This window comes from Oncorhynchus mykiss, chromosome 3 (genome assembly GCF_057628025.1).
Source record: "Oncorhynchus mykiss isolate SJ-2025 chromosome 3, ASM5762802v1, whole genome shotgun sequence".
NCBI lineage: Eukaryota > Metazoa > Chordata > Actinopteri > Salmoniformes > Salmonidae > Oncorhynchus > Oncorhynchus mykiss.
Window position 1 is genome coordinate 70,675,644 of NC_143024.1, and position 14,732 is coordinate 70,690,375.

Here is a 14,732-nt window from a genome sequence, read left to right on the forward strand (position 1 = left end):
AGCAGTTCACTCACACACACACACACACACACACACACACACACACACACACAATCAGCAGTTTCAAATGGCCCTTTAAAGGCTTGTATCAGGTATCAAGGGAAGTCACAGTATGGTGTATTGGATTACAGGTTACATTAAGTGCAGATAAATCAAGCCTTTTGATGTTTGTCCAGCATTGAATCAAAGACCATTATATTGTTCTCCTTCATCAAGACTGCCAAACAGTGGCTGAGCTCCAGCTGAGAACAAATGAACCACACTGGTTTCATAGTCTTTGTTCTCTGTAGTTAAACACAGCCTCATGTTTAAGTATTAGTCATGTGTTTCTTTAGAATAACTAAGACATTTTGCGGTTAGATAACTCAGTGACATTTTATTTGAGGCCATGTGTAGTAACTCTGTCATGACATACCTTCTAAACATTTGTGACCGTTTCTGAGATGGTATGACTCCTAACGAAGCTTCATGACATGTTAATAATATTGTCATGAAGGTATTACCGATAACTGTGTGTGTATAGCTTACTCAGGGTATCATCCGAGGCTCCAGAAAGAAGCTGGTAGAAGATGTGGAAGTTTCTCTCTCCTCTCGGCTGCTTGCAAACCCTGGACTTCTCCAGTAGATCTGAGGATAACAATACATAAAGGACACAATTAAGACATGGATGTTGAAAACAGGCATTATACTGAATTACCTGCTAGAACAATTCAACAAATCGATAAGGTAGGAAAAGGAAATGTAAACCGAGATTTAACAAGGTATTATTATTACTCATGAGGTAAGGCAGGACATATACTGTAAAAGAAGATGCAATTTAATGAGCTAAGAACACGACTGATCTTTTAAGTCTACACGTGGTCAGTGTCCAGACCACATCTGTAGAGCTCTGATCTCCCTGTTATAGCCAAATATTAGTGTTTCCAAGGTGACAGAGCCACGGTTATGTAGGCGTCTCATTGTTCATTGTGTAGAAGTAGAGCCTCCGAGCCGGCAGGCACAGGAAGACTCAAAGGAGGAAACCATATGAAGGGCTCAATAGTCAGGTCAGCTCCTTAACTACTGATCAACTACAACACCTAGACTGGAAAGGATGTACTCTGTAACATATTACACAGTTAATGTGGTTTAAGTGGCTCACAAAGCTCTATTTACTATAAGTTGATCAGGAAAGTAAGATAAGTTCTTCTCTATGCCTGACTAAATGATGTTATGTTGAATATAGAGCCCAGGGACCAGAGTTGGAGCTGCTAGCTACCGGTCAGCTAAGTTATCCTCTCAGTGGGGGCATTAGCCGCTTGGAGAGTCAGGGACCACTTCATAATGCATTTACACTTTCTCTGGCACAGCACTTAATTCCACTGACCCACTACAGAGAAATTGGTAGTCAATAGACTGCCAGCCTTGCTTCACCACCACATGGTAGTCACTGTGCGTGTGTTCATCACTAAGTAATTCTCGGAGTTTTTAAACACGTGTCTGTCAGCTCATCAATAATGTAGCATCTCTTTAGAGCGCGACAGACGAGCAGCTCAGAGTGATGCACTGCCTCTGAAATGTAATCAAAATGGAGCCTGACAGCATGGATTCTCACCCCTCTCTTTTCTAATACAGAGTACATAAAATACTAGTCTGGCAATGTGAGACTATTCGCTGGCTTTCTCTCTGTCATAAACAATGTCACTGTCTCCCATTGTGGCTCCCTTAGCCTGTACCCTACTCTGAGATTCAGATATAACTGCATGCAAGCATCCTCTTGACCAGACAAAACTCACAACAGTGAGTTCAAACAGAAAATAAGATGCAGGAACAGGAAATGTGGCTCAAGAATGTTCTGAACATTCAGAGTCTACCCCCCAAGGGGCTCTTCTCTCTGTCACGACCTTTAACCTTTTGTACACTAGAAGAGTTCAGCTCTGTTATTGCTTTTTACTAGACTTTTTCATGCCTGCTGTAAAGCATTTGTAAAATGTTGAATGCTATTTAGCTATTTGCAGCAGGCAGGCCACATCCAGGAAATGGTTCCTAGACTGACAAACATACATTAAAGGAGAAATGTCAGACACGCTATATATACTGAAAAGTAAGAATGGAAGTCCATATCCTGTCTTGTCGTTTAGGCTAGGATTTAACAAGCACCAAAAGGATTGTGAGCCTGGTGTATTGATATCTTCTTCCTAGCATGTTACCATTATCTAAGTCAATTCAACTTTACTATACAAAATGGGTAGTGAACAAGGCACAATCACAGACAATAACAAAAAGAAACAAGATTATTAAAGCAGACAAAATTCAACACATTATTCCATACAAAACTAGCAAGCATGGGCTGTTGTGTCCTAAACCCTTCGACTGTGGCCTAACCCTAGCTGCTCCACCATGCCCTAGAGCAGTGGTTCTCGAACCTCACCCGGGGACCCACAACCATTCCATGTATTTCATCTATTCCAGTGCTAGCACATCCTGATTCGAATTGACAACTAATTATCAAGCCCTTGACTAGGTGAATCAGGTGAGCTAGTTGAGGGCTACAACAAAATTGTGAAACGTCTGGGGGTGCCGAGGAGAGGTTTGTGAGGTGTTCCTCTTTAATCCTCAGTTAAAGAAGATCTCTGGGCATGGAGAGAGATGGAGATGGAGAGAGGGCCATAATGAGGTGTTGGCTGACTGTGCTGCAGCAGCGACAAAGGAACAGAGGAATTTATAGCTAGTGACTTCTGAGGGAAGCCCCCAGGCATGAGAGGCCTATTCTTCCATTAGTGGTTCGGCAGGTCAGCTGTTTGTTCACCCACACCTGCTCACAATTGATTATAATCCATCTGCAACCGCCCAACTATATGTGGTAAAGTGAACATTTGAGACCCGCACCCAACCCTAACCTGCAAATAAAGAAAATGCGCTATAGGCTACAGTCAAAGATATAGTACATCATTTAGATACAGTACATCACCAAAATGATGTGAACACCCCTTCAAATTAGTGGATTCTGCTATTTCAGCACCACCCGTTGCTGACAAGTTTATAAAAATCGAGCAAGGAACCATGCAATCTCCATAGACAAACATTGGCAGTAGAATGGCCCGTACTGAAGACCTCAGTGACTTTCAACGTGACAGAGTCATAAGAAGCCACCTTTCCAACAAGTCAGTTCATCAAATGTCTGCCCTGGTCAACTGTAAGTGCTGTTGTTGTGAAGTGGAAACATCTAGGAGCAACAACAGCTCAGCCCTAAAGTGGTAGGCCACACAAGCTCACAGAACGGGACCACCGAGTACTGAAGCGTGTAAAAACAGTCTGTCCAAACTGCCTCTGGAAGCAACGTCAGCACAATAACTGTTTGTAGTGAGCTTCATCAAATGGGTGTCCATGGTCAAGCAACCACACACAAGCCTAAGATCACCATGCGCAATGCCAAGCGTAAACTGGAGTGGTGTAAAGCGTGCCGCCATTGGATTATGGAGCAGTGGAAATGCCTTCTTTGGAGTGATGAATCATGCTTCCCCATCCGGCAGTCCGACTGACGAATCTGGGTTTGGCGGATGCCAGGAGAACTCTACCTGCCCGAATCCAGTGCCAACTGTAAAGTTTGGTGAAGGAGGAATAATGGTCTGGGCTGTTTTTCATAGTTCTGGCTAGGCCCCTTAGTTCCAGTGAAGGGAAATCTTAACGCTACAGCATACAATGACATTCTGGACGATTCTGTGCTTCCAACTTTGTGACAACAGCTTGGGGAAGGCCCTTTCCTGTTTCAGCATGACAATGCCCCAGTGCACAAAGCGAGGTACATACAGACATGGTGTGTCAAGATCGGTGTGGAAGAACTTGACTGACCTGCACAGAGCCCTGACCTCAACCCCATCAAACACCTTTGGGATAAAATGGAACGCCAGGCCAACATCAGTGCCAACCTCACTAATGTTCTTGTGGCTGAATGGAAGTAAGTACCCGCAATGTTCCAACATCTAGTGGAAAGCCTTCCCAGAAGAGTGGAGGTTGATATGCTGCAGGAGTTATTATTAAGGCTATAGTACTATTCACACAGGACCAGCATTACTAGAGAACGCTGGTTATTTATTTATTACCCAAGAATGTCCGTTATTTTAGAGAACGATTTGGACGGGATTCGTTTTTTCCAAACTGCCCCCTGTAATTATTATATATATATTTCTTCCTATAAATTGACAGTTATGATGGAAGCCTGGAGGGTTTTTTTCTAGGCATGAAGATATTTCAACAAGTCCAAGCGATGACAGGCTACACTGATAACTCCAGCTTGGTTCCCAAGTTTCTAAACCATACTAAACCATCTTTGGTATAGTGTCGCCATAGTGTGTGATCATAATCATTCAGATATTTTAGGGATCCGCAATAGAAGACGTCTTAGCCCCCCAGCCTTCAGATGTGAGCTAAACAGCTAACTTGCACTTGATTTGCATTTTTAGGCTATGGATGTTCCAAACGTTTAGTATACTGCTTTGCGAACTATTAACAGCAATGGTTGCATTAAATATGCGCAATAATTTGAATGATGCATTTGGCGATATTCAATTAACTTGAGTATAAACAAAAGCATTCACTGTGAACGTTGTTACATGTATGCCCTTCATATATTGGCTATGCGCAGCACTTAATTCAATTTATCCAATCAGTTATTGTTTTCTTGTTCAAACCTCGAGCCACCTGTCGAACTCAGACATTTCTCTCAAAACACAGGGATGTCGATTCGCACGGGACTAGTATTATCAGAGGACTTTGGAGTAGGTTATTCTAGTCAATGTCCAGATTTCATTTTCCATTTAACCCATCTAAACAGTAGGCTACAGTTCCTTTGATATGCCATAGGCCTATTTGAAGTCACGTCTTGTGATTGTCGAATTTGTATAGAGCCTCAATCATCACACATAACATAGCCAGCACTGCGATCATCCTCTGTTACCACTTCACCAAATAGACTGCTCTGGCCCTCCCTCTTTATTTTCAGCTCTCCTTACTCAGCTATTGTCTTATTGAATGAAAACTTTGGCATTTACCTTTTTGCCTAAGTGGATTGACGTTAACCTTTTCTGCCCGTTCCCAAAAGCATTATCTGGTGGTTGGCTATGTAGGCTATTTGACGTCCGTACAGTTAAGCTAAAGTTTAGGCTTATGCAGAAAGATAGTCTAAAATAATGAAAGAAAAACCTCCTTGTAGCCTATATAAATTGCACAATAATTATACATTGATGGATTGTGTCAGGTATTGTTTCTCTTTATTCAACCTGCCCTTCAGCCACACACTATTTAAATGACGTTAAACACGGCTGCGCATCACTACCTTCCATCCATCCTCCTCTTCCTGTTATATACCATTGCACCAGAGTCACATGGCCCTCAGTCTTATGGAGTCTTATGGAGTCTCCCTCTCCATAATAAACCTATGAAGGCACTGGGCAGTCTCCATGAGCTCTCCTCTCCAACAGACCGAAAGGACAGAGGAATATCTGTGACAGATCTACCCACACTTTATTTCCCCTGACCTCATGGCAGAATCGCTTCAGACAAAACAATATGAACAAGAGACCGGACAAAACAATAACAAAGCAGTTGAGGGTCAGAGATAGAGACAAGACGAGGTACTGCAGACAGAAAGCAGTCAACATTTTTTCATGTGTCTGTTTGGCAACGGTTCAGTTTTTTTTAGGTTGTTTTTTCCCCATCTAGTTCCTGTGTGTCACTGACCCTCCATTGACTGAAAACAAATATTGATCTCCCTCTCTCTTTGGTGAGCCGACCGACCGGGCGTGCAGGGACAGCATGTGGTGAACTGCTCGACTCCGTCCCTCTCACTGTCCCTGGCCCTCTCCCTCATCCAGATCCTGTCCCTCGCCCAGGGTGTGAGACAAACCATTACCATGGTAGAATGACTGACTGGGGGTTTAATTGAGCTAACTGTGTCAGAGCTACACTATCACTACCATGCTCACAGCAGTGACATGTGAGAGGGCTAGAGGGATGTAGGAGAGCTTAGCATGTGGTCATTTAAGCATGACGTGTGTGTGTGCGTGTGCGTGTGCGTGTATGTGTGTGTGTGTGTGTATATGTATGTATGTATGTATGTATGTATGTATGTATGTATGTATGTATGTATGTATGTATGTATGTATGTATGTATGTATGTATGTATGTATGTATGTATGTATGTATGTATGTATGTATGTATGTATGTATGTATGTATGTATGTATGTATGTATGTATGTATGTATATGTATGTATGTATGTATGTATGTATGTATGTATATATATATGTATATGTATATGTATATGTATATGTATATGTATATGTATATATATATATATATATATATATATATATATATATATAGATATATAGATATATAGATATATAGATATATAGATATGTCTTCCTTATAATACTCACAGTTGCTAATAACTCCACCCAAAGGGTCTCCCTTGAAGTCAAACTCAATGTCCATGTATTTCCCCTGTAGAGAAGAGAGAATACAGTGATTAGAATTTCCTGACACCACACTAACATATCAGCATGTTATTGGGTAAATAACACAACAACTAGCTAGTCTCTGAGGCAAAATCTATGTTTTCTTTCAGCAATGAAGCGTTTTTTTTAGGGCAGCCAAAACAAGAGATAAACAGATAAAGCAGGACAAATAGGATGATTCGGGCCCAGGGCTTATAATAAGGTGGCAAGGTTAGGTTGCTTTGTAGCAAACTCGGCACAGGCCCTGAATACATTTAAGTTATGTTTAGGAATCAAAGAGTAAATATTAATCATTTAAAATGGCCATTGAACACATTCCCAGATGCAGGAGGAAGCTTGCACAAGCACAGGCAGGGATCACCGCAAACATCACCGAAAGGAGAAAAAAGTTGAACTCATTTTGAAGAAGTAATTGTGTCTCCAGGCACTGGACATGTTCATAAAGTCAGCTGCCAATCACACATAGGTATGCTGTGAAGTAATAGACTACTGTGAAGAAGGAAAGTACTTTATTCTTCTCCCATTTGAAAGGAGAGTAAAACAAACCACCCTGCTTCGCTCACCCTCGGTTCTGTTTAAAATGTGGGTTAGAACAACACTGGGCCCAGTTTCTTTGCAGTCATTTGATTAGTCTTCTTTTTATTTATAACTTTTATTTATAACTTAAAAAGCCGTAGTGGCTCCTGAGTGGCGCAGCGGTCTAAGGCACTGCATCTCAGTGCTAGAGGCTTCACTGCAGACCCTGGTTTGATTCCAGGCTGTATCAACCCGGCCGTGATTGGGAGTCCCCCAGGGCGGCGCACAATTGGCCCAGTGTAAATAATAGGCAGTCACTGTTAATAAGAAGTTGTTCTTAACTGACTTGCCTAGTTAAATAAAGGTCAAAAAAAGAAAACATTTAACTGGCAATGGCCACTGCCAGTTTCAACAACATCTCCAGTCTCTCTGCAGGGGGAAGAAACAGTTCAAACAATCTGTCCTCTTCCTGAGGAGATGAGTTAGAACTAAATGGCATTCACTGGAACAAGCAGGAGGTGCTCATCCAGCAGTTTAAATCAAGGTTACCTAAATATAAACAGATCAGGCATAATCCGAAATAGTGGCTAGTGATACATGTATTACATAAGGATACAGTCGATGATATAGAGTACAGTATATCCGTATGCATATGAGATTAATAATGTAGGGTAAGTAACATTATATAAGGTAGCATTGTTTAAAGTGGCTAGTGATATATTTACATCATTTCCCATCAATTCCCATTATTAAAGTGGCTGGAGTTGAGTCAGTGTCAGTGTGTTGGCAGCAGCCACTCAATGTTAGTGGTGGCTGTTTAACAGTCTGATGGCCTTGAGATAGAAGCTGTTTTTCAGTCTCTCGGTCCCAGCTTTGATGCACCTGTACTGACCTCGCCTTCTGGATGATAGCAGGGTGAACAGGCAGTGGCTCGGGTGGTTGATGTCCTTGATGATCTTTATGGCCTTTCTGTAACATCGGGTGGTGTAGGTGTCCTGGAGGGCAGGTAGTTTGCCCCCGGTGATGCGTTGTGCAGACCTCACTACCCTCTGGAGAGCCTTACGGTTGAGGGCGGAGCAGTTGCCGTACCAGGCGGTGATACAGCCCGCCAGGATGCTCTCGATTGTGCATCTGTAGAAGTTTGTGAGTGCTTTTGGTGACAAGCCGAATTTCTTCAGCCTCCTGAGGTTCTTCACAATGCTGTCTGTGTGAGTGGACCAATTCAGTTTGTCTGTGATGTGTATGCCGAGGAACTTAAAACTTGCTACCCTCTCCACTACTGTTCCATCGATGTGGATAGGGGGGTGTTCCCTCTGCTGTTTCCTGAAGTCCACAATCATCTCCTTAGTTTTGTTGACGTTGAGTGTGAGGTTATTTTCCTGACACCACACTCCGAGGGCCCTCACCTCCTCCCTGTAGGCCGTCTCGTTGTTGTTGGTAATCAAGCCTACCACTGTTGTGTCGTCCGCAAACTTGATGATTGAGTTGGAGGCGTGCGTGGCCACGCAGTCGTGGGTGAACAGGGAGTACAGGAGAGGGCTCAGAACGCACCCTTGTGGGGCCCCAGTGTTGAGGATCAGCGGGGAGGAGATGTTGTTGCCTACCCTCACCACCTGGGGGCGGCCCGTCAGGAAGTCCAGTACCCAGTTGCACAGGGCGGGGTCGAGACCCAGGGTCTCGAGCTTGATGACGAGCTTGGAGGGTACTATGGTGTTGAATGCTGAGCTGTAGTCTATGAACAGCATTCTCACATAGGTATTCCTCTTGTCCAGATGGGTTAGGGCAGTGTGCAGTGTGGTTGAGATTGCATCGTCTGTGGACCTATTTGGGCGGTAAGCAAATTGGAGTGGGTCTAGGGTGTCAGGTAGGGTGGAGGTGATATGGCCCTTGACTAGTCTCTCAAAGCACTTCATGATGACGGAAGTGAGTGCTACGGGGCGGTAGTCGTTTAGCTCAGTTACCTTAGCTTTCTTGGGAACAGGAACAATGGTGGCCCTCTTGAATAGTTGAATAGTATGGTACACAGAGCACTTCAATACCAGATTAAACTGACTCGTGGGATATTAGTTCAAATAACAATGGCACATGACAAGGGCCTGTGAGTTTTGGTTTTGTCCTTACGTGACCTGACCAGTGCCCTAGACATTAGGTCATCATTGTGAATGTGTTCTTAACTGACCTGCCTGGTTAAATAAAGGTTAGATAAATAAACAGGCCTTAAGTCAAGACTTAGCCCAAGACAGGGTGGGATATGGTTAAGTCAGTCAGTGTGTTTCCAGTCTGATTGGTGAAGCCTGAAGTAATGTGGTGACATCAGAAACAGTGGAATCTAAAACAGGCAGCTGCTGGCTGCCAATGGGCCCCACTGGAAAACGCAGCCAGCCAGCGAGGAAGCATGAGAAATAAAAAGACAATGCTTTCCTAGATTAGTTTGCCAGACAAAAAACCTCAGAGTAAGATAGTGTTTGCATCACCACTCTGCTGATATCATCATTAGTCAAAGCGTCAGTCAGTTTCCTAAAGCTCCAGTGCTGAGGAGCCATGTTTGAACCAGAATGCTCACTGTGCATAAGTCATATTGGAGGAGAGGTAGTGTAGGCCTCCAAGTATGTTAGTTCCTCAGCGGCAATTGGCCAAAGGTCACAGAACAGTTACCGTAAACCTAACCATCCCATTGGCTGACGATCGTACAGTCAATACGGTCTCCACACCAGCCGACACAAGCTGTTTTGCATGATGTGACGTAATGTAATCTTTAACTGTACAAGGCAGCACCGTACTGGTGCTTGTGCCATGTGGGAGTGGAATAAGTGGATATATTTAGTGCTTTAAGAGCCACCTCATTGTAGGAAAACATTACATGACACCAGAGGCAGTGGAGTTTCTGGAGAAAAGAGCAGTTTCCCAAACACTAAAGGGATCTTGGCAGGAGCCATCGGCAGACATCTGGAGATGGTTGCCAAAAAAACGCTACGCTGACTTGGGCTTCATTTCTATCCTGGGCTGCCTCTATGCTGTAACTGTAACGGCTTGGTGTTAAGGCAGGGTCTGCAGAGAGAGCCAATTGCAAGCTCTACAGAGGGAGAGAATTAGGGAGGAACTAGGGGAGAAAAAGTGATACGAGAGAAATTGGAGAGAAAAATAGATAAGAGGAAAAGGGTGAGGGTTTGTTTGCCTCTGGTGATGTCTAGATCAAAGGTCCACCTGTGTTTAATCTAAAGTACACACAGCTTCAATGGAGGAGACCATCAAACACTGATTCCTATTGGAGGAGCAGACCATCAAACACAGATTCTTATTGGAGGAGCAGACCATAAAAGCGCCCACAGACTTCAGTGTTAGTGTCAGGACAACAAAGAAAATAGGATACTTACAAATCGGGATGAGTTGTCATTTCTCATTGTTTTAGCATTCCCAAAAGCTGAAAATAAACATTTCAACATGAGTATCAGTCAGGTAGACAGGGCAACCAATATCAGTATATTATACATTTTGATAGTCTGTATTACTTCAAGTATGTGAAAAGTCATCAAGCATCACTTTCTCTGCTAAATCATAAGCACTAACTAACACATACATACTGATGGCTTGGTTGGTGTTCTCTTCATGAAATCTACTTAACGCTGTCTGTCGAACCTGTAAAAGCTGATCCATTTATCTGTCAATCATGCAACCACTAGACTACCACAAAGCCTTTTGGTCTGATTTTATTTTACCTTTATTTAACTAGGCAAGTCAGTAAAGAACAAATTCTTATTTACAATGACGGCCTAGAAACAGTGGGTTAACTGCCTTGTTCAGGGGCAGAACAACATATTTTTACCTTGTTAGCTCAGGGATTCGATTAGCAACCTTTTAGTTACTAGTCCAACGCTCTAACCACTATGCTACCTGCCTCCCCTGATGATGCCTAATCAGTCCCATTATGTTATTGAGGGTCTGGGTTAAAACAGAGCTTGGAGGCTTTCAAAGCTTATGGCTCAAAATAGCAGTCTATCTACATTTAAGTCAGTAGTTCAGTGTGTGAACTGTGCACTACACATAGTACAAAATTATGAAAATTACCAGAGACCATCAATTATAAGTTTGCAATATTTCATAGCTCAACACACATTTCAACACAATATCACCATTCAAGAAAAGACCCTGAACAAAGTACAAAATTGCACATTCAGTACAGTCCTTTAAGCAGGCTGATATTTGTGGGAGCACCAACTGCAGTAAAAGTACATTGTTACTATTCTCTTCCTCTCTCCAAAATCCCACATTTTACACTAAACAGCCTTCATGTGTCGTTCAACAAAGCACCGTGGGGTTGTAAAGTATTTCAAATCAGCCCCCTAATTAAGGAGTGTTGATTAAGTGAATCATTGCTAACTACAGTAAGTCTATGCCCCCCACGCTCCCTCTCTGTGTACCTAGGGGTCATTACAGCCTGTAGCTGCTACACTCCTACTGAGTATTATGGGCCTGGCTCTATAGTACAGCAGCTAAGTACTGGGCACCGCTAGGCTGGCTTCATCACTCATGAGCATTTCCTGTCTACAGACCCTCAATTAAAACACTGCTGTCTGTGCCAGCACAGAGGTATAGGGAGGGTTTTTTCTCCTAATGTAGTGGACTGAGCATTGGTGAAACATGTAAATAGGGTGGGAGATTTTATAAAGTGTTGCATGTTATGTCTAGTAGTAATTGGATGAAGAGTGGTTTGATGATTCATATCAGGAAAACCAATACGGTATCCTCCAAAACAGACGTTTAAAAAATGTACAGAGGCCGGTCACAAACGAACAGTGAATTGAATGTAAAGAAAATAATATGAAAAAGTGTATTGTCACATACAGGGTTTTACAGGGTAAGCCATAGTAGCATGAAGTCCCTGGAGCAAATTAGGGTTAAGTATCTTGCTCAAGGGCACAGACAGATTTTTCACTATCTCCGCTCTGGTATTCGAACCAGCAACCTTTCGGTTACCGGCCCAACGGGTCTCTTTCTCACACACTTCATGCCTCTCTTAACAGAGATATCCATATAGCTTGAATCATTTTTGCCAACCATTACAACATGTGCGGCAGCTAGCCTAGTGGTTGTAATGGTTGGTGAAAGCATTCAAGCTATTTGGATATCTCTGTTAAGAGAGGCTTGACGTGTGAGAGAAAGAGACTGTCTAGAGGAAAAAAGCTAAACTGATTGTGTGTTAAAGTGGGTGTGTCCCTGATGCCTCAGCCATCTTAGCTGAGCCCCATCCCACTCTGAACCTGAAGCATGGGAGCCACTTCCACTCGCATATATAAGCACCTCCTATTCTGAACTTGCATGGGAAGAGCGAACGGTGGGTCGGGTTAGAATACTCACCCTCCAGCACAGGATTGGACTGCAGCAGCTGCTCCTTCACCTTGTTCACCTCCTGGCCCTTCCCACACACCGCCGCCACATATGACATCACCAGCTTACTGGCCTCTGGAACAGGAACAGACAGTAAGACAGGGTTAAAGGTAATTCTCATCTAGATCTAGACAGGGCTGAGGCAAGAGCCCTGACACACCCAAACCTCCAAGTCGCAAATTACGCCAACCCTAGCCAGCCCCTCCACACCCCAAAATCCCCCTTACATCACCCTCCAGCAGCCCCTACAGAGACAGGGTGTGTACCCTCTCTGGGGTCCCTCTCCACTGTTGACACACTCCATAACAACCAAGTCCATATTATATCAAGAACAACTCAAATAAGAAAAGATAAACGACAAGCCAACATTACTTTAAGACAAAGGTCAGTCAATGCGAAAAATGTCAAGAACTTTGAAAGGTTCTTCAAGTGTAGTCACAAAACAATCAAGAGCTATGATGAAACTGGCTGAAATGAGGAACGCCACAGGAAGGAAGACCCAGAGTTACTGCTGCCGCTTAAATAATGGCGCCAGACAGGATGGCTTCTGTTTTATGGGCTCAAAGCAACTGTGCTATTTTGTTTGTTTTTTCACATTGTTTGTGACTTATTAGGTACATAAAGTTGCTGCTAACGTCTCTTTATGTCAGAAAAGAGCTTCAGAACAGTGATTACTCACCTCGAACTGGACAAAGATTTTTTATTTAAAGAGTCCGCAACAAGGGTATACTTCATTCTGGATAACAGGTCCAATCCCTGTCATTCAAAACCTTCTCCCTCGGTATCTCCGTGGGAGAAGGTTGGGATGCCTTGTTACCATCGGTTCTATTGGCCAACATGCAATCACAGGAAAACAAACTCGATGGTCTACGGTCGAGACTATCCTACCAACGGGACATTAAAAACTGTAAAATCCTGTGTTTCATTGAGTCCTGGCTGAACGACGACACGGATAATATAGAGCTGGCTGGTTTTTCTGTGTAAACCCAGGACAGAGTGGCTACGTCTGGTAAGACGAGAGGCGGGTGTGTGTGTCTATGTCAGTAACAGCTGGCGCGCGATGTCTAATGTTAAAGAAGTCTCAAGGTATTGCTCGTCTGAGGTACCTCATGATAAGCTATAGACCACACTACCAACCAAGAGAGTTCTCATCTATATTTTTCGTAGCCGTCTATTTACCCTAACAAACTGATGCTGGCATTAAGACCGCACTCAACGAGCTGTATAAGGCCATAAGCAAACAAGAAAATGCTCATCCAGAAACAGAGCTCCTAGTGGCCAGGGACTTTAATGCAGGCAAACTTAAATCAGTTTTAGTTAAATTCTACCAGCATGTCACAAGCGCAAAGAGAGGAAAAAAATTCTAGACCACCTTTACTCCACACAGAGATGGATACAAAGCTCTCCCTCGCCCTCCATTTGGCAAATCTGACCAGAACTCTATTCTCCGGATTCCTGCTTACAAGCAAAAACTAAAGCAGGAAGTACCAGTGACTCACTCTTAATGTAAGTGGTCCGATGACGCGGATTCTACGCTACAGGACTGTTCTGCTAGTACAGACTGGAATATGTTCTGTGATTCATCCAATGGCATTGAGGAGTATACAACCTCAGTCACCTGGCTTCATCAATAAGTGCATTGAGGACATCGTCCCCATAGACTGTACGTACATATCCCACCCAGAAGCCATGGATAACAGGCAAAATCCGCACCAAGCTAAAGGCTAGAGTTGCCACTTTCAAGGAGTGGGACACTAATCCCGACAATTATAAGACATCCCACTATGCCCTCAGACAAACCATCAAACAGGCAAAGCGTCAATACAGGACTAAGATTGAATCCTACTACACTGGCTCTGATGTTTGTCAGATGTGTCTGGGCTTAACTATTATGGACTACAAAGGGAAGCACAGACGCGAGCTTCCCAGTGACGTGAGACTACCAGACAAGCTAAATAACTTTTAGGCAAGTAACACTGAAGCATGCATGAGAGCACCATCTCTTCTGGATGACTATGTGATCACGCTCTACGCAGATGATGTGAACAAGACCTTTAAACAGGTCAACATTCTCAAGGTCATTGGACCAGACGGATTACCAGGACATGTAATCGGAGCATGTGCTGACCAACACCAAGACATTTTCAACCTCTTCTTGACCGAGTCTGTAATACCCACATGTTTCAAGCAGACCACCATAGTCCCTGTGCCCAAGAATGCGAAGGTAACCTGCCTAAATGAAGTGCTTTCAAAGGCTGGTCAAGGCTCACATCAATACCATCATCCCGGAAACCCTAGACCCACTCCAATCCACAGATGACAGAATCTCAATAG

At 43.5% G+C, this 14,732-nt stretch overlaps 1 protein-coding gene across 5 annotated transcripts in view; it reads right to left on the reverse strand.

Annotated features, from left to right (window-relative positions):
- LOC110520290 (unconventional myosin-Ib) overlaps positions 1 to 14,732 on the reverse strand; it is a 147,609-nt gene that overhangs the window by 42,851 nt on the left and 90,026 nt on the right. For all 5 annotated transcript variants that reach the window (XM_090230061.1, XM_021597487.3, XM_090230060.1 and 2 more), the window contains exons 5-8: positions 12,369 to 12,473; positions 10,388 to 10,434; positions 6,420 to 6,483; positions 529 to 627 (exon numbers count right to left, since the gene is read on the reverse strand). In XM_090230061.1, coding sequence (XP_090086187.1) covers positions 529 to 627; positions 6,420 to 6,483; positions 10,388 to 10,434; positions 12,369 to 12,473 — 315 coding nt within the window. The remainder of the gene's footprint in view (positions 1 to 528; positions 628 to 6,419; positions 6,484 to 10,387; positions 10,435 to 12,368; positions 12,474 to 14,732) is intronic.